General features: G+C 54.4%; 1 protein-coding gene across 1 annotated transcript in view; it reads left to right on the top strand.

The window, feature by feature from the left end:
* Positions 1-18119, top strand: part of FRAS1 (Fraser extracellular matrix complex subunit 1) — a 105160-nt gene extending 87041 nt beyond the window's left edge. Inside the window, 30 exon segments of the mRNA XM_031504663.2 lie at positions 291-410; positions 833-1012; positions 2670-2794; positions 3309-3449; positions 3956-4183; positions 4464-4577; positions 5530-5680; positions 6146-6305; positions 6563-6725; positions 6941-7187; positions 7716-8060; positions 8298-8458; positions 8835-8982; positions 9079-9284; positions 9730-9886; positions 10444-10644; positions 11238-11425; positions 11598-11873; positions 12015-12247; positions 12552-12712; positions 13379-13593; positions 14581-14731; positions 15019-15126; positions 15223-15382; positions 15760-15876; positions 15975-16141; positions 16457-16662; positions 16943-17089; positions 17471-17892; positions 17894-18119. Of these exon segments, the coding sequence (XP_031360523.2) occupies positions 291-410; positions 833-1012; positions 2670-2794; positions 3309-3449; positions 3956-4183; positions 4464-4577; positions 5530-5680; positions 6146-6305; positions 6563-6725; positions 6941-7187; positions 7716-8060; positions 8298-8458; positions 8835-8982; positions 9079-9284; positions 9730-9886; positions 10444-10644; positions 11238-11425; positions 11598-11873; positions 12015-12247; positions 12552-12712; positions 13379-13593; positions 14581-14731; positions 15019-15126; positions 15223-15382; positions 15760-15876; positions 15975-16141; positions 16457-16662; positions 16943-17089; positions 17471-17892; positions 17894-18053 (5558 nt within the window). The 3' untranslated portion in view covers positions 18054-18119.
* Positions 18120-19111: the final 992 nt, after the last annotated feature.

The raw sequence follows: 19111 nt of genomic DNA, 5'->3' as shown, positions 1-19111 counted from the left end.
TGAGATATTCCATAACTCTGTCTTCATGACAGGGGGACGATGAGCTAAAGCAGGGAAGGGGGAGGGAAAGAAATAAGCACATGTTGTTAAGCTAGAGCAGAACCATGTATCATTAAACATATGTTAATAAGTCTTAGCAGGAGAAAGAGAATAAACAGAGAAAGTAATGCAACCCAAATCCAGAAGCTCTGTCAAGTGCCTCAGCTGATGGTGCCAGCCTGCTTCCAAACTAAGAATTAAATGCTGCAGCCTGTAATAAAGCATCTCTTTTCTGCTCTCCCTCTCCCCAGGGCACGTGGTGTACAGCCACAGGAAAGGGGATCCTGGCGGAAACTTCCCCTTCACCTTTGATGTGATGGATGCAGATGGCAACAAACTGATGGACCAAGTTTTTCACATCCATGTCATGGGTAAGAAGCAGTGCTGAAGTTGTGTTTTCTTTGCTGCAGAGCTCATACCTGCCCACAGATACCTATCCTACTTGCCAACAACAAGGCAAAAAGTAATTTTTGATATGCAGTTTTGATGCGCCGTCAATTCAAAGGCCTTTGAAGTGAGGGGCATGGGGAGATTTTGCAGATGCAAGGGTTCATTCTTTGGCTTCTGACAAACTCACTGGAAAGGTAGAAAAATTCCCCTTGATGTCTTCATGCTGTTTAGATTGTCTTTAGGACATCATAATGTTACCATCCCTGACTAATGGGATGGCCCAAAGTTCCTGGTTTGGAATTACCAAAATGTTTGTGCGTGTGCTGTGTTTTGGTTGAGCACAAGTACCCGAGGGAAGGAGTGTGACTGTCTCCTAACTCAGCTTTGTGTTTACCCCTTCCAGAGGACAGATTTGCCCCCTCCATCATCACCAACAAGGGGCTGGTGTTGGATGAGAACTCGGCGAAGGCCATCACGACCCTCCAGCTCTCGGCCACTGACCAGGAGAGCGAGGCCTCCCAGCTGCAGTACAAGGTCACCCGGCAGCCACAGCTGGGCCACCTGGAGCACGTGGCCTCCCCAGGTGAGCAGGGAGGTGCTGGGTCCTCGGAGCAGCAAAACACTGGAGACTGCTAAGCCCTAAACCTTCACTACAGGAAAAACGTGCCCAGAGGCAGCAGCACAGAATTCCCATTCCTGTTAGAAATCAAAGGGCCATTAGCCCACGAGGCTGGGGAATGGAGTGGAAACAGAACAGCCCAATAATCCCAGCTGAGGATTTATGTGAGTTTATGGCCCTACTGCTACTTCTGCATGACAGGAAAACCTTTGGCCTTTGCTGTGAACAGCACAGTGCCCCAAAGAATCCATCCCTTAATGTCCTTGGAAACAGCCCATCTTGGTGAACAGATGACTTGTCCTGCACATGTGATCTGAATTTCAGAGCTGCCTTTCATGCCTGCTGACACTGTGAGTGTGCTGCCCCTCTCTGATGAATTAATCTAAATCTGTGGTGTCACATTATACGCTCTTCTGATTTTATTATACTCATCTAAGATTATATTTCTTCTTAGCTTTAGATTTCTCATTAACATGAGAGGAAAGTAGAAATATCTGCTGTGTGTTTTCAAGATGCAGACAGTCCCTCTACAGCTCAGTTTGAGTGTGTGGTTTGCCTCATCTCACCAAAAATGTGTTGAAAGGGCAGGTATAATAAATGAGTTATAATAACTCATTGCTGACAGTAAATTAAAAACATGCACTGTTTTTGTCTAAATTGCAAACTAACCAGTGAATCTTGTACTTTGGAGACTTGAACTAAGGACTTTATTCCTTCTGTTATTTAAAATCTGATGATGATTCTGATTTCTGTGCTTTTTGATGTCTGTAAAGGACTAATAAGGATACACAGTCACAGACTGAGAAGTAGTTGTAATCATGATTAAAATGACCTAAACCTAAGAAGAGAGTACTGAAATGTTCAAAAGAGAACCCAAACCTTTACACCTGATGAGCTCTGAAGAAATATTAGCTGATCATTCAATTTTGGCTCATTTATTTAAATCAGATCCCGGTGTCTTTTGTAGTGCGGCCAGCACTTGTCAGCAGCCATTTAGTGTGATATATTGGTGGCAAACTTCTTGTCAGGGTGTTTGTTGACAACAGCAGTAAAACTGTTGAACACAGCAACAAGATTTAAAAAGCTCAAGTGCTTTTTAAAATGCTTGTCAGGTACCTTTCTGTGGCTGTGTCCCACCTAATGGCCTGTAAAGATGTCACTATAAATCAGTGCTGAAAAAGGGACTGTGTACGAAATGCAGGGGTACAAGGAGGGGCAGAGAAAACAGACACTTGGAAAGCATTTTGGAAAACTGCTGTGAGGTCAGGAGGCCTTTAGCTCATCCTCAGTGTTGCCTTGGTTGGGTTTGTCCTGCCCAGCAGTGACAATCCAAGTGTTACGTGGACCATTTTTCTCCCAGCTTCTCTCCCCCTCTGCCCCAGGAGGCCCACTCCCAACAGGATGAGGTCAAAAGAAGCCTGGACTTCTTTTGGAGAAGGAGATTTTAGGAGGCTCTGTGCCAGCTAAATCCCTGGCTTTGCTGAGGTTCATGTCAGGCAGCCTGACTTGGATCAGAACCAGCCAAAGCGGAGTCCTTATGGCTAAATGTGTCCTGCTTTCTGTAGTTTTCCCCTGCCTTGCTCTTTCTGTTGCACATTTCCCTTCTGTTGTCTGTTTCCAGGGACAAGAATTAGTTCCTTCAGCCAGGCAGACCTGGCCTCTGGCAGCATCCAGTACATCCACACCAGTGACACGGAAAAGCACAGGGACGCCTTCACCTTCTCTGTGTCTGACGGGACAAACGAGGTCAGCCCCAGCCTCCTCCTCCTGCTCTGAGATTCCCCACGTCCCTCAGGGCAGGGAGCAAGCCCTGTGCAGGGAACAGGGAGCCACCTGCCATCTGACCTGGTGGGACTGGCTCACCAAGAGCTGAGTGCCTGGTCTGCAGCTGCTTGCCAGCTGCTCCCGGAGCTCAGCTTTGATCCAGTGCACTTGACAGCACAGTGACGACAGTCGGGCCCTTGGAGAAATGCCTTTTTGCTGCTTTCTGAAAGAGAAAAGGCATAGCTGCACATAGAGGGAGAGGGGCAACACAGAGTGAGAGAGGGAGAGAGCACAAATATCAAAGAAAGAGGGAGAATTAATTAGTGGGGAGGGAAAAAGAAGATCACGTTCATGTGATCTGGGCTTAGCAGCTCAGATTTACTCACCAGACAAGGCTGAAATGAAATTACCCAAACTGGGGATGGCTGTGCTCTTGCGATGAAGTCACATTCTTGGAAGGCTGAATTCATCAAGCCAGGCTTTTCCTCCTGTCCAGGTGAGCCAGACATTTGACATCACCATAAACCCCGTGGATGACTCCTTACCCGTGGTGCAAATCTTTGGGATGACGGTTCAGGAAGGGGTGAGAAAAACCATCACCGAGTTTGAGCTCAAAGCAACAGATGCTGACACAGAGGTAAGGCAGAACCCCCTGGCCTCCTCCCTCCCCTCTTCTGCTGCACATCTGGGCTGTTGGGAAAACGGGCTTGTGTTTAAAGACTTAGGCCTTGGTGCTAAGCTTATGCTTAGCATGGATGAAAATGGCACTTCCTCTTCTTGCTGGGTCTGGCCAGAGGCTGAGCTGTCTAATACTGGCTCTACCTCACTGCTCCTTTCCCTGCAGCAAGAGATCTGGCTGCCTGAGCCAAAATCCTGTCCCAAAGGTTTTTGCCGCTTCCGCTGTGGCAGAAGTTGGCAAGGGACACATTGCCCAGAACGGCTGCAGGGCTGGGGGCTGCTCTTGTGTTCATGGAGCTGTCACAGGGGTGGGAGCTGCCTCAGGCCAGCTGAACCAGGGCTTCGGTGGGATGTGCCTTGCTGTGTAGGGAGAGGGATAAGGGCAGGGCTCAGGGGGAACCAGGAATGTGCTGGCCTGGCCCTGAGGCGGTGTCCCCAGCCTTGCCCCTCCCTGTCTGGGCACAGGTGGACTCCATCACGTTCAGGGTGGTGCAGCCGCCCCGGCACGGGCTGATCGAGCGCAGCGGCCGCGGGCAGCGTCCCCTCCAGGCCAGCACCTTCACCATGGGTGACATCTACCAGAACCTCATCAGCTACAGCCACGACGGCAGCGGCGCGCTCAGGGACCGCTTCACCTTCACCGTGTCCGACGGCACCAACCCCCTCTTCGTGGTGCAGGAGGGCGGGAGGAAGGTCAGGGGGGAGAAGGGGATGGCAGGGAGCTTGTGAGCCCGTAGGGAGCTGCCTCCTCTCAGGGCAGGGGGGCTGAGCTGCAACCTGAAGGCAAGGGTTGAGTGTTCTCGGTTGTGTGATGCCTTTGCTCCTTTTCCTCCTGCCCGTTGGGTGTGCAAACTCACCCCAGGGCCTGGGATGCAGCAGAGCTGAAGAGAGCCTAGCTGGTAAGGTGGGTGGGCTCTGACTCCCAGAGGCTCTGACTCCCAGAGTAACCCCCATCTCTCTGAACTGCTGTCAGGTCGTGACCGCAGCACCGCAGCGCTTCCAGGTGGACATTCTCCCTGTGGATGATGGGACACCCACGGTTGTCACCAACCTGGGCCTGCAGTGGCTGGAGTACACAGATGGCAAGGTAACACCTGCCTGGCCTCGGCCTGGGCTGCTTCTCAGGAAAACATCCTCATCCTTCACTTCTGTTTTTGTCAGGGAAAATACCCACCCCAGGGTATATTTTTAGCTTTGCTGATGGTGGAGATGGCTTGATGATGTGCTGCAGCAGCTGTGGCAGAGATATATAGCTTTCCAAGGATATGGTGCTGGGACTTCTTGCTATAACGTGCCTTTGTTGTGCTGAAGTCCAAACAGAACCCCAGGAAACTCTTGGTTTGTTTTTGAGAAGCCAGCATTAACACTTTGGTTCTTCCCAGAAAAAAAAATGAGTGGAAGATGCTGTAGTAAGGAATTGTATTAAGAAATGGCTATCTCAGCTCAAACTCCTCACTTCAGGAAAAGCACTCCTGCAGCCTCAAGCAGCTCAATTTTCTCTCTTTCTCCTGCTGTTAAAAACATTTTGTTCTTGAAGAGAAAGCAAAATGTGGTGGAACTGAATCAGATCCCTGTGAGGGCTTTTGAAGGAGGCTCTCATGGAGGCTCAGCAGAGCTGTGTGAACAGTCTTGACTGAGTCCTTCAATCCGAGATGTTTTTTTGCCAAGCAGGGCCTCACCTGAGCATCAGCACAGCTCATGGAATAGAGGTGTCTAAATGACACGCAATGAGTTGTCCTAGCTTTTAGCCCCAGCTAAATAAGGCTGGGCAGCCCCTTTGGAATTTGCTTTTCTTTGAGCCACATTTGTCTTTTTAATTAAACTAACCAGATGTGAGGCAAAATCTGAATCCTTCTTGTGTTGTCAAACACATTGTGGGATATCTCTGTTCAAAGCTGCTCTGTACTTTCACATCCCTAGATTTTCCCTCATGGAGAGCTGTTTTGACAGAGGGATGGTTGGGCTTTTTGAATGAACAGTCAATCAGACTTGCACTGCTGGAGCTTCAGTTTTACTCCCTTGGTTTGGCTTTAATCCAGGCCACCAATCTCATCACTAAGAAGGAATTACTGACGACAGATCCTGACACAGATGACAAACAGCTGATCTATGAGATAACAACCGGTCCCAGAAATGGTCATGTGGAGAACAAGCTGAAGCCAGGGACAACTGTGACCACCTTTACACAGGGTATGGAGCTGGGCTGTGCCCTGCTGCTTTTTTCCATCAGTTGATTCAGTTTGTTAAAATAAGGGAAAAATAGGTGGGAGGGGAGAAGACAAGGGGCAGATCTCCAAAGAGTGTGGAAAATAAGCGTTGAACTTGGCTGTCAGTTGCAGAAATCCTATAATTTTTAGACATACCGACCTGTGTCCTGTAGGTTGTCCCAGGTTCTCCAGGCTTCTTAGAGCTGGAGATGTGACTTGGGGCAGTAAAGAGGGGCTGTAGATCTTGCAAGTGCATCTGATCATCACAGTCTGGCAGAGGTGTAGAGTCAGCAGTGTGGGGGAAGGTCACTCTTGTAGGGCTGAGGGGGTAACTGCTTCCTCTGCCACTGGGATCCCCGATCCCTGTGGCCGTGCAGATCCACACTGCTCATCTACAAAGCTGCCTTTGGAATCCTGTGTTGACTGACTGGAGGTTCCCTCCTGGCAGAGGATGTGAACCAGGGCCTCATTCAGTACGTGATGCACGAGGAGAAGGTTCAGGAGACCATGGACAGCTTCCAGTTCCTGGTGAAGGACGGCAAACCCAACGTGGTCAGCGGCAACGTCTTCCACATCCAGTGGTCCCTCCTCAGCTTTACTCACACCAGGTAAGTGCTGTGAGGGTCACAGCACTTGGCTGGCAGCTGGGCTCTTACCTGAGCTCCCTACAGCATGGGAAGGAAATTCTGCCAGTGAGGAGAAGGGCCTGCCAGGCTGAACCACGGAGCAGCCGCCCGGTTATTGCTGTGCCTCAGATTTTCCACGGAGGCCGCACTCGCCCTGAGCGCGTGGTGCTCAGTGTCACACAAACACGTGGGCTTTGCTCCCCAGCCTGCTCTTTGTGTGTGCCTGGTCCCTTTTCCAGCTACAAGGTCCGGGAAAGTGCTGGCTCCGTGAGTGTCACCGTGAGGCGGGTGGGAAACCTCAACCAGTACAGCATCGTCCTGTGCCGCACCGAGCAGGGAACAGCCGCCGCTGGAGCTGGATCACGGCCCGGAGAGCAGGACTACGTGGAGTATGCAGGACAGGTGGGTGGGCACACAGCAAAGGGACGGCCTGACCATGCCTGGAGGAAAGAATGGAAGAAAAGTGACAAAAAGACCAAGGAGGGTGTATTCTGTTAGTAAAGTCAGGTGGGTTATTTGCTGTTGGAAGAGGGAGCACCTCAGAGCAGGGTGAGACAGGAAGGACAGGGAGCTCCAGGCCGCAGTCCAAGGACAGCAGCCGGCTTGCTGCCTCCCAGGTGCAGTTCGAGGAGCGGGAGGACACCAAGGCCTGCACCATCGCCATCAACGACGACGACGTGTTCGAGGGCACGGAGAGCTTTTCCGTGGAGCTCAGCATGCCGGCCTACGCCCTGCTGGGCAATGTCACCCGGGCCACCGTCACCATCGCGGACCCCGAGGACGAGCCCACGCTGCAGTTCGACAGGAGCACGTTCCACGTCAGCGAGAGTGCCGGCTTCCTCTCGGCTCCCGTGCAAAGGAAAGGTGGGTGGGGTGTGCAGCACGACGTGCTGAGCCCCATGGGAGGGACACGTGCGGAGGGGGAGCCCCTGGGCTTTGCCTGCTTAAGGTTTTGGGGCCTTTTCTGATGTTTTGGAAGAGGCTCTGCGCACAACTGCAATGGCAAGCAACACACGGGGCATCGTTGTTTATTTTTTTAACCTTTCCTGTCTCTGCTCTTAAAGCTTCTTGGTTTGGATTTGTTTCAACTCCTGGCACAAGCAGGAGCAAACCTTTGTATTTGTTTGCTGCTTCTCTGTGATGTAGACAGTGTTTTATGTGGACCCTGTCAGTGGGCTGTGTGTTCTCTAACAGGCAAGTGCCACCAGTTTCCTGAGTGTGGGTTAGGAGCATGCCTGGAAGTCATGTCTAAGCCAGCTGCTATGCAAGTTCAGCATTTCATTCCTCATCCTCTTTTCCAAGTGCTGCTTTATCATTTCAGTGAACAGTGTCTCCACCAAGTAGATGAAAAGTGATTCCCCAGAACTATGGGGTTTTCCTGTTGCTTCCTAGGGGATGCCAGCAGCACTGTGTCTGCCATCTGCTACACCATCCCCAAATCAGCCAGAGGCAGCAGCCTTTACATGCTGGAATCCGGCTCCGACTTCAAGTCCCGGGGGCTGTCAGATGAGAACCGCCTCATTTTGGGGCCGGGTGTCACCGTGGTGACCTGTGATGTCACGCTGATCGATGACAGCGAATATGAAGAGGAAGAGGAGTTTGAGGTGGTGCTGGCCGACGCCTCGGACAACGCCCGCCTTGGCAGCCGGGCTTCAGCCAACGTGGTCATTGCCGGTCCCAACGACGCCTCCACGGTGTTCCTGGGGAATGCCACCTTTACTGTCAGCGAGGCTGCAGGTGAGGAGCAGGGAGCTGTGCTGGGATGCTCCCCGTGGAAGCTTTCATCACAAAGAGGTGTCAGAAGGAGCGATTCAGGGCACAGCAGAACTTCAAAGATGTGCTGAGGGACTCTGTGGTTCTCTCTGTGCCGAGGGGGAGGCTGGGGGAGGAGCAGTGCTGAAGGGAAGGAGGTGGGTTTGTGGAACGTGGCTGCTCTCTCAGCTTGTTCTCCCTCATGTGCGTCTGGTGCTGCAGGACACATTGAGATCCCAGTGCTCCGGCAGGGACCTGACCTCTCCACGCCCGTGTCGGTGTGGTGTGCCACTCGGACATCAGACCCGCCCTCGGCCAGCCCAGGAGTTGATTATGTCCCCAGCTCCAGGAAAATAGAGTTCAGGCCAGGCAAGACAGAAGAGGTGAGGGGCCACTTGGACTCCTGCTAAGTCTGCTTTGCATGGTGACACTTGTCTTGTGTTTCTGTGCATATCTGCCATTTGTTTTGAAAATCCTCTCAGGCCACTTGAGAACTGTTAATGATTCTGCTAGGCACAGACTCCTGTCCCATCAGCTCTCCAGCCTGGAGAGATTTGGTCCTGCCACCTCTTCCAGGAGAAAAATGGCTGCCTGTTCTCTGAAATGATATGCTGGGTTTATGTAGAACATTCTCTACATTGATTAATGGATTCAGAAAACATCATGACACAATGGCTTTACACTAGACTCCCAAATGTGAGTGCTGGGAAGGGTGAAAGCTTTGTACATCTAACAGCAGGAATTCCACTTTCCTCCCAGTTCTGCCCCCTGACAATCCTGGATGATGCTCAGTACCCAGTGATAGAAGGGCTGGAGACATTTGTTGTTTACCTCAGCTCCCCCCACGGAGCCGAGCTGGCGAAGCCGTTCCAAGCCATCGTGGCCATTAATGACATCTTCCAAGACGGTCAGTTATCCCTGGCAGCTGTGTCTGCTCCCTTCCTGCCCCTTGCCTCCCTGTGCATCCCCAGCACTGCTTGGCTCCGTCTCTGCCCCCCTGCAGTGCCCAGCATGCAGTTCACCAAGGACACCTACACGGCCAAGGAGAAGGAGGGGACCCTGCACATCCCCATCTTCCGCACGGGGGACCTGAGCTACGAGTCCTCTGTCAGATGCTACACCCGGAGCCAGACAGCACAGGTCATGGAGGACTTCATGGAGAGGAGGGACACAGAGGAGTCTCGCATCACTTTCCTCAAAGGGGAGAAGGTGAGCTGGGCCTGCCGCGTGGGGGAGCGAAGAACCGGTGCTGGGAGAGGTTTGCATCTCCTCCTCGGCCCTCTGTCATCAGAGGAAGCTGGAGATTGGTCCAGGCTGCTTTCAAATTCTTGTCCTGGCAATGTGACCCCCCTCAGAAGGGGTGGGTGTTTCATGATGGAGCTGGTTAAATTGTGAAATGCAAATCTGATGCATCAGGATCACTCAGGATTGTTGTACAGAGGGTTTGTGAAGGAGATGCTTTTGCTGCTGTGTCTCATCACGTAACAACGTGGTTTGTTCACACTGAAGGAGCAGCCCTGAAACTAGAAGGGTTTCTTCTAGGATGGACAGCACTCTGAATAGCAACCCTGGATAGGGAAGTGCAACCTGGCCTTTACGTGGCTTTATCAGATTTATCAGTGTTTGTTGCTTTCTCCTCTTCACTTGGCTTTAGGTGAAGAACTGCAGTGTTCACATCAGTGACGACTCTGCCTTCGAACCAGAAGAGCAGTTCCAGGTCTATCTGGGAAGCCCCCTTGGAAACCATTGGAGTGGAGCTAGGATTGGGAAGATGGACATGGCAACCATAACTGTCACCAATGATGAAGATGGTGAGTGAGGCTGCTCAGCAAGGATGTCTGGGGGTTCCCAGGGAGTCAGCACAGTCCCATCCAGGTGGATGCCTTCGGTGCCATGATCACAGTCCCGTGTGCAGGTCACTGGTGTGCACTGGACTGGGCTGAAGGGGGAGGCTGTATAAAAGTGTTTGGGCCCACTACCCCTCCTGTTTCCCATTCCCCTGCAGCTGGAGTTGCTGTGCTCCCCCTGGGAGATGTTCCTCCCTCTCCACAGCATCACAGCCTGGAGAGATCTGTAGGGGAGAAGAGGGATGCCGGGTCCCTGTGGCGTGACAGCCAGCAGGGGCTGGAGCACCAGCACCTGGCAGGGATTTGGGGGTGTGTGGGAGGCAGGGATGCGAGAATCATTTGCCATCCTCTGTAGCCCAACACCCTCATTAGCTTTTACCCCAAGTCCCACCCAAGTCTTTCTGGCCCCTGCTTTGAGGAGCCCCTTGCCCCGGAGGTGCGTGGCTGGGTCTGAAAGGAGCTGGGGCTGAACCAGCCAGGGGTGCAAAGCCGGGGCTCTTCCTTCACTGCTGTCCCCGCAGCCCCCACCATCGAGTTCGAGGAGGCGGCGTACCAGGTGCGGGAGCCGCCGGGCCCCGAGGCAGTGGCCGTGCTGGCCGTCCCCGTGCTGCGCCGCGGCGACCGCAACAGGACCTCCAAGGTGCGCTGCAGCACCCGCGACGGCTCGGCGCAGGCCGGCCTGGATTACTACCCCAAGAGCCGCATGCTCAAGTTCAGCCCAGGTAAAGGGGCCTCTGGACAGGGGAAGAGGTGGGGGCGTGGCTAGAACATCCAGGGGGTTTGGGAAAAGCCACTTCTCGCAGGAAGTTGGCTGTAATTGTAGCTGATGTGTTAAACGAAGGGTGATCAGGCCACAGAAAGAAGCACGGGTGCCTGGCAGAGTAAAGTCCTCCTCAGGGAATGTAGGGCTGTGAGCACCTCAGACCGTGTTGCTGGACCAAGAAGTCCTCACCAAACAGCTCTGCACACCGGTCTGGGGGAGAGGAGGGATGGGAATGTGCCTTGCATCCCAGATTTTTCCTCCAGACAGCTAATACAAGACAGTCATTTTTAATCCTCAGACAGCACCTGCTAATAAATCTATCGCCAGATCGATTGGATCAGTTGTCATAGCTGGAGTTTTATGTTTATAGTAGACTCCTCTGGGTAAATTATTAGCAGCAATGAGTGGAAATAAAATTTATAATGTGTATTTTATCATAATGTCTCCATGGTCACAGCCTAGAGCAGCTATGCAGGGTTTGGATGAGAACTTCAGAGCAGTCTCTGATGATGAATCGATTTCCCTCTGTTTTTCTTGCACTCGCTCCTACAGGTGTGGCCCACATCATGTTCAAGGTGGAGATCATGTCCAACGAAGACCGGGAATGGCACGAGTCCTTTTCTCTGGTGCTGGGCCCAGATGATCCGGTGGAAGCAGTTCTTGGAGACATCAGCACTGCCACAGTGACTATTTTAGATCAGGAGGCAGCAGGGAGCCTGATTCTCCCAGCACCTCCCGTGGTGAGTGGATGCGATTTAATACAGACCGAAAACTTCCAAGTACAGCCTGGAAACTGCAGAGGGGTTTTGGAAATAAAATGTAGAGCTGCAGTGACAACGTGGGAGGGAAGGATGGCCTTTTCCACCCTCTCCCTCAGCCCCATCTGAGTGCTGCCCTCTTGTCTCCACACAGGTCGTCACCCTGGCTGACTATGACCGTGTGGAAGAAGTGACCAAGGAGGGTGCTAAGAAATCCCCCTCCCCAGGCTACCCCCTCATCTGTGTCACCCCCTGTGACCCTCACTTCCCCAAGTACGCCCTGATGAAGGAGCGCTGCGGCGAGGCCGGCATCAACCAGTCTTCCATACAGTTCAGCTGGGAAGTGGCCGCCCCCACGGACGGGAACGGAGCCCGGTCGCCTTTCGAGACCATCACGGACAACACCCCCTTCACCAGCGTCAACCACAGGGTACACAGAGATCCCGGCCTCAGATCTCCTTGGATCTGGGACTTGCTGTGAGGCGTGGGTGTTTGGGTTTAGAAAACAGAGTGCTGTTTTCCCTTAAGCCTGCTGGAAGCACCAGTGGTTTCCCCCTCCTCGTTCCCTCAGGTGCTGGACAGCATCTACTTCAGCCGGCGGTTCCACGTGCGCTGCGTGGCCAAGGCTGTGGACAAGGCCGGCCACGTGGGGACCCCCCTGAGGAGCAACGTGGTGACCATCGGCACAGACAGTGCCATCTGTCACACGCCTGTGGTGGCGGGCACGGCCCGAGGTTTCCAGGCACAGTCCTTCATTGCCACGCTCAAGTACCTGGACGTGAAGCACAAGGAGCATCCCAACAGGTGAGAGGCTGGAGAAGGGGGGTGCAGCCCTTCCCCGGCCCCCCTGGGCTTACAGAGGTGCCTGGGCTCACAAGCATGATGTGTGTGTGAAACCACATCCCTCCTGCAGCGTGGGCTGCTCGAGTTCCTGCCCCACTCTCTTCTCATACTCTGCTCAGCTGAGGGGGTGCCCTACCCCTCTGCAACGGGGAGTTTTGGGAACAGCTTAAGGAAAGCTTAAGCACAGCTTAAAGCTGTGCTGCTGTGGGGATCCTGTGCCTGCCAGGCTGCTCTGTTCTGCTGTCTCATGTGCTGCTTGTTCCAGGATCCACATCTCGGTGCAGATCCCCCACCAGGATGGGATGCTGCCCCTCATCTCCACGCTGCCGCTGCACAACCTGCATTTCCTTCTCTCCGAGTCCATCTACAGGCACCAGCACGTCTGCTCCAACCTGGTCACTGTCAGGGACCTCAGAGGCATCTCAGGTAACCTTCAAGGCCAGCCTCTGCTTCCTGAACGTGGGAGACTGGAAAGAAATGTGGAGGGAGGCTTTGTCTTCCTCTGGGCTCTCTTGACATGATGTAAATAGCAATGAATCTTCCTGGTCTAACAGCAGTGACCAGCATTGCCCCATTGGAGGTGGGATTCCAGGCATGGGAATGTTTGAGATTGTAGGTTGTAGGCTCACATTGTGCTGGTGATTTTCTGCTTTTCAAATAGTTCTTGTGATACCCACCTGGATAGAGAGGGATCTGCAGGGCTGGATCACTGAGGTCTCCCATGAGGCAAAAAAAATCAATTCACTGGTGAAGGAAATGTCAGAGCTGAAAAGAACAGGCAGATTGTGTCTCTGAAACTCCAGGGAATGAAGTCCAGATCTAGGCAGGATCTTGTACTTCATTCTGATGATTCCATACTCAACCTGTTCCTCTTAAAGGTTAACTTCAGCCTTGAATTGGTAGATCCCTAAGTTTGATTTTTAGCATGCCCTATTCCTGTAGCATTTTCCCCTGTGAAGACCTGAGCGTGTCCAGTTTGACCTCCAGGATAACCAAGGGAGAGGCGCTCCTGTGATTCAAGAGAGAAGCAAGACCTTGGCGTGGGGCTGTTAGGAATTGGGAGGGATCAGTGTCCTGGTTTCTGTCCCTCAGAGGCAGGGTTCCTGGACGAGGTGACCCAGGACAGCTCCGTGCTGGGCCCGGGCTACGACCGCCCCTACCAACTGGACCCCGCGGTGAGGGAGCCCAAGAGCATCCAGCTGTACCAGCACCTCAACCTCAAGAGCTGCATCTGGACCTTCGACGCCTTTTACGACATGACCGAACTCATCGACGTCTGTGGAGGCTCTGTCACCGCTGACTTCCAGGTGAGAGGCCCGTGCCGAGCTCTCCCACCTATCCCAGGTCTCTCTCAGTTCTCAGGCACAGCTCTGCCTTGCACTTGTCTGTAGTTGCTGCCCTGCTCTGTGCAGGTGGAGTTTGGCTTTTCTCCACCCTCTCACCTGGAAGAGAATAGTGCTATGTGCATTTATTTCATTTGTTTTCCTGGGGTATCACAGGTTTTATTCTCTTCATCGTCAGAGCACCGGGAAAATATTTCGTTTTTTCATGTGTGGCCATACTGGAAATACAAAACGTTCTCGGCTGGGCTCTCTTTTATAATTTTGACCGTGTTCTCAGCCAATAGAAATGAGCAAAGGACAGAGCAGAGGCAGCTCAGTCCATGCTCCACAACAGAGTGAGGCCATGGGATATTCTAATTAATTTCCTAATTAACAGGCTGGCAGACCAAGAGCCAGAAATGCTCCTCTCCAATTAAAGTGTCTCACCGCCCTCTCCTGGCTGCATTATCCATGTGCAGCCCGCTCCATCTCCCCTCAGTTCTTGCACTAAATTCCCAGTCACATTGCTAGGACCAGCATCATCTCTTTTAATTCCTGCCAGCCTGGACAACTTCATTAAGTTTCCTTTTATAGCTCCAATTGTTTGCACAAGCCCAGAGAAGCTCCTTGGCCTGAGCAACTGCCCCGTGGAGCACGTGGAGCCTGGCAGCAGCCAGGCTGGAACATCTCCCTGAATTCTCCGGGGCCTGCAAAGCACAGCTGCACTCTGCAGATAATAAATGGAGAGCTCTGGGAGGCCTGAGCAAGCAGAATTGTTCACTTTTAACTCACAGCTTTGCAAATTGGGGGGTCTTGAGGTGAAATTACACCCAGAGCTCTTTTGTCCCATGGTCCTAGCTTAGCAGTGCTCCAAATTAAAACAGGTTTGTCTGAGGTAAAGAATACCCAGAGTCACCTCTGACTTCACTCGAAGGTGCATAACCTCCTTTTTTGGGGGGGTTTTATTGCCAGGTAAGGGACTCTGCCCAGTCCTTCCTGACAGTCCACGTCCCTCTCTACGTGTCCTACATCTACGTGACGGCACCGAGGGGCTGGGCTTCCCTGGAGCACCACACGGAGATGGAGTTCTCCTTCTTCTACGACACCGTTCTCTGGAGGACAGGTGAGCCTGAGGCACTCCAAGGGCTATGGAAGAAGTGGCTCCTTCATGTTTTCCCCTTAGTCCTGCACTGTCACCAGAGTCCTGAGGCAGCGGGGGACTCGGAATATTCCTTCCTTTGTGCTAGCAGGGGGCTTAGGCAGCTGGTGGGTAACGGAGGAAGCGTGTAGCTGGCTCACTGAAGGGTGATCCCAAGGAAACCCTGCCTTTGGGGGATGTCCCAGAGGCTGCTGGGGCGGGCAGAGCCCGGCTGAGGAGCGAGCGTGTCCCCAGCGCCGCCGTCCTTGCAGGGATCCAGGCGGACAGCGTGCTCTCGGCCCGGCTGCAGATAATCCGCATCTACATCCGCGACGACGGCCGGCTGGTCATCGAGTTCAGGACACAGGCCAAGTTCAGAGGTGAGGGCAGTGATCCTGGCAGGGACACAAAGCGGGGGCACACGCAGCTCTGCTCTGGCAGCACAGGCAGCAGAACAAGTCCTTGTCCTCCCCCAGGGCTGTTTGTCATGGAGCACCACAGCCTGCCAGATGTCAGGTCCTCCTTGATGACTCCCGAGCACCTGGGAGGGATTGAATTTGACCTGCAGCTGCTGTGGAGTGCTCAGACTTTTGACTCCCCCTACCAGCTCTGGAGAGCAACCAGCTCCTACAACAGGTGAGGGCTGGGGGTCCAGTGCCCCTCAGCAGCTTCCCACAGCACCGCGTTCTCCCTGGCACTCCTCCAGCAGCCACAGCAGTAGTGTGGAATGCTCAGGAGCTTGGCCAGAGCTGGAGCATGTAGGGAGTTGCTGTCGGGGCTGGAACGCTGTTCTACTGAGAGAAAAATCAGCTCAGCCTCTTGTAAAGGGATTCTTCCAGCAATGAAGCCTGTGGATAGACTGGCCTCAGAGGTGACAGTGCATTTCAGAAGGTCACCTTTGTCCCTCAGGGACAGCTGGATGCCATTGCTGGGGCAAGGGAGAGGTGCTGTCCTGGGTGAAGAGCTCAGAGCTCTGCTTGGTGACCACAGGCTCTCCTCCTGTCTGTTCCCAGGAAGGATTACTCTGGAGAATACACCATCTTCCTGATCCCCTGCACGGTGCAGCCCACGCAGCCGTGGGCAGAGCCTGGAGACAAGCCCCTGCCCTGCACGGCTCACGCTCCCGAGCGGTAAGGAGGCCCCGTCCCCACGGCAGCAGGGCAGCCCAGCCCCTTTGGGCTGCACAAACCTCATCTCTCCTTTCTTTCCTTCCTTGTCCCAACTCCAGGTTTTTGATCCCCATTGCCTTCCAGCAGACGAACCGCCCAGTTCCAGTTGTTTACTCCCTGAACACAGAGTTTCAGCTCTGCAACAACGAGAAGGTTTTTCTCATGGACCCCACCAAATCTGAAATGTCTCTGGCAGAAATGGATTACAAAGGGGCTTTTTCCAAGGGTAGGATTTACCTCTCTTCTGCTTGTGCCCAGTGTTTTTCCCTTCACAGCTTCCATTTCCTGGAGAGAAAAGGAGAAAAACCAGATGTGGTTTTGCCTCTTCCACAGCCACAAATGACATTTTGAACATTTTACAGCCCAGTAAAACAACAGCGTGCTCCGGCACCTTGTTTTGTCACTCCCACACCCCGAGCCCTTCCCGAACAATCCAAACCCTTCTCAGCACAGACTGACCAGTGGTCTGGCACATTTGGCTCTAGCAGTGTCCCCCTGGTTGGGGAATTTCACCTGCCCCTCTCTGTCCCGACCTCCCCAGGGCAAATCCTGTACGGGCGCGTGCTCTGGCACCCGGAACAAAACCTCAACGCCGCTTACAAGCTGCAGCTGGAGAAGGTCTACCTGTGCACGGGCAGGGATGGCTACGTGCCCTTCTTCGACCCCACGGGCACCGTCTACAACGAGGGGCCCCAGTACGGCTGCATCCAGCCCAACAAGTACCTGAAACACCGATTCCTCCTGCTGGTGAGTCCTCTGGCCTGCTTCCCCTTCGGGCTTTTCTCTGGCACCCAGCAGATGCTGACTGCAAAGGGGCGAGGAAAGGAGCGCGCCGGATGTTTGGTACTGCCAGTGCAAAGTGTGAACACAGGATCGGTTTTCCCCCACCCTTTGTCCATGAGTGTTCCTTAATCCGTGCCCACATGAGGTGTGGAGATGGGGCATTCGCATTAGATCCCTTACACAGGCTTCCAGCCTCTCTTGGGAAAGCAGACAGCATCCCCCAGGACACCTCTCTGCCTTCCAGGACCGAAACCAGCCAGAAGTGACGGATAAGTATTTCCACGATGTGCCTTTTGATGCCCACTTTGCTTCTGAGCTGTCTGAATTCCACTCGGTGAGCAGCATGCCTGGAGTTGATGGATTTACTCTCAAGGTGGATGCTCTCTACAAGGTATGTACCCAGTGCTTTTGGTAGCCCAACACGGACTTGTCTGACCTCCCAAACACTTGGTGAATTGTAGGCTCTGGGCCTTCAGAATTCAACTCTGATACTGGAAATGGAGATTAGGATATTATTCTGGTAATGAAACTCATGAAAAAACTCTTTAAAAGCTTATTATTCATGTTTCTGAATAAATTACTGCCTCTGGCAAAGGCTGGACACCTCACTGGGTGGTGTGAGTGTCACTGCAGGTGCTTAGAAAAACCCACTGAGCGACAACTTTGTCAGACACACGACACAAGCCACAAGCCACACCAGCTGTTAACAGAATCACTTGGTGTAAAAGCTGTCGCTAAGATTCCCCCTGTCCGTGCCTTCTCGTTGGTAAAGGTGGAGGCTGGACACCAGTGGTACCTGCAGGTGATCTACGTGATCGGCCCGGAGGGCGCGGCCGGGCCGCGTGTGCAGCGCTCCCTGGCTCGCCGCTGGCAGCGCGGCCGCAGGGACCTGCCCGAGGGCGCCGGGAGGCCGGCGCTGGATGACTCCCTCGTCTACGACAACGAGGGCGACCAGCTGAAGAACGGCACCAACATGAAGTCGCTGCTCTTGGAGAGGGAGGAAGCTGCCGCCGCAGCCTCCTTGTCCCAAGCGGGCGCTTCCCTGGGCAGCGCCTTCGCCGCCCTCACCCTGCTGCTGCTGGTGCTGTGCGGAATTTGCCTCCTGGCCAGGGAGTGCCGGAAGGTGCGGAGGAAGCGGGAGGCTGCCAGGGGCGCTCCCGAGGAGCACCCCTTGAACACCAAGGTGGAGCTGCCCGGGGCGCCCCGCAGCCGTGGGCAGCCGGTGCTGCACCGTCAGGAACGTTCATCCCCCGAGGGACTACGGCGGCGTCTGCCGGGGCCAGGGCAGGAAGGTGAAGCAGGTAACTTGGAAAGTCAAAGTCCACAGCAATTTGCACGACGGCACGGAAGTTTAACGGAGCACTCGCGTTGGGAAAAGCTTTTTATAAACTGTAAAATAAAGATAATCCCAAACTGGAAAACCACGCGGGTATTTTTTTTTTTTAGTCTGGCGAGGAGGGGCGCTATCAATTCCCGCTGCTCCTCGCTTAGCGACTTCACGGCGTGGCACTGCTGCCCTCTCTGGGTGCTGCTCCAGCTCGCCCCGGGGGCTGAGCAGTGTGGGGAAACAATCCCTGAGCCCTGGCATGTGGGAGCTCTCAGCCAGCCTCAGCGTCCTCTGGAAGAGAGTAGAGCTGAAATAAAAACTTCACCCGGGGTGACCGGGCTGTCCCTTCCTCCTGCCGCCACTACGGTCCCACTCATTCCCCTGGGCACCCCACGCAGCTGCTGCGCCGGGGAAGGGAAGGGGAAGGGAAGGGGGAAGGGAAGGGAAGGAAGGGAAGGGAAGGGAAGGAAGGGAAGGGAAGGGAAGGGAAGGGAAGGGAAGGGGGAAGGGAAGGGAAGGGAAGGGAAGGGGGGAGTCACGGGTTGCCCTGGCCCGGGAACTGCCGCGATCCCGCCCGCAGCCATCCCGGGCCGGTACCGATCCCGGGCCCGATGCCGCTTCGGTCCTCCCGACGAGGGAGAGGCGACACCGCCCGGGACGCCTCGGCGGAACCCGGCAGGACCCGAAAGCCCCATCCCGGCTCCGGCTGTGGGCTCCATCACTCGCTTCGGTCGACTTCGTCCCGGCATCGTAGCAGGCGGGGGCATCGAGTCCAGGCTGGGTTTGCCCAGTCCTCACCCCTGTCTCAGCCCCGTTCCTGCCTTGGTCCGGCATTGCCGAGACCCGCAACCCGCGGGCGGGGAGAGGCAGCCCCGCTCCGCGAGCGGACACCGGCAGGACTCGCTCATCACACCCCCGTCCCTGTCGCGGCCCCGCCGCAGCGCTCCGGGCTCCGAGCGGTCCCCGCCGGGAGCAGCCCCGGGGCCGGGGCTCGCACGGCGCCGAGCGGGGCTCCCGGGACAGCGGCGCGGCACCGAGCGGGGCCGAGCGGAGCTGGGGTGTGCCGGGGGTCCCGGGCCGTGCCGC

This window comes from Lonchura striata, chromosome 4 (assembly GCF_046129695.1).
Source record: "Lonchura striata isolate bLonStr1 chromosome 4, bLonStr1.mat, whole genome shotgun sequence".
In the NCBI taxonomy this organism is placed as follows: domain Eukaryota; kingdom Metazoa; phylum Chordata; class Aves; order Passeriformes; family Estrildidae; genus Lonchura; species Lonchura striata.
The sequence above is the reverse complement of the archived record's forward strand: the minus strand, read 5'-3'. Positions and strand labels throughout refer to the sequence as shown.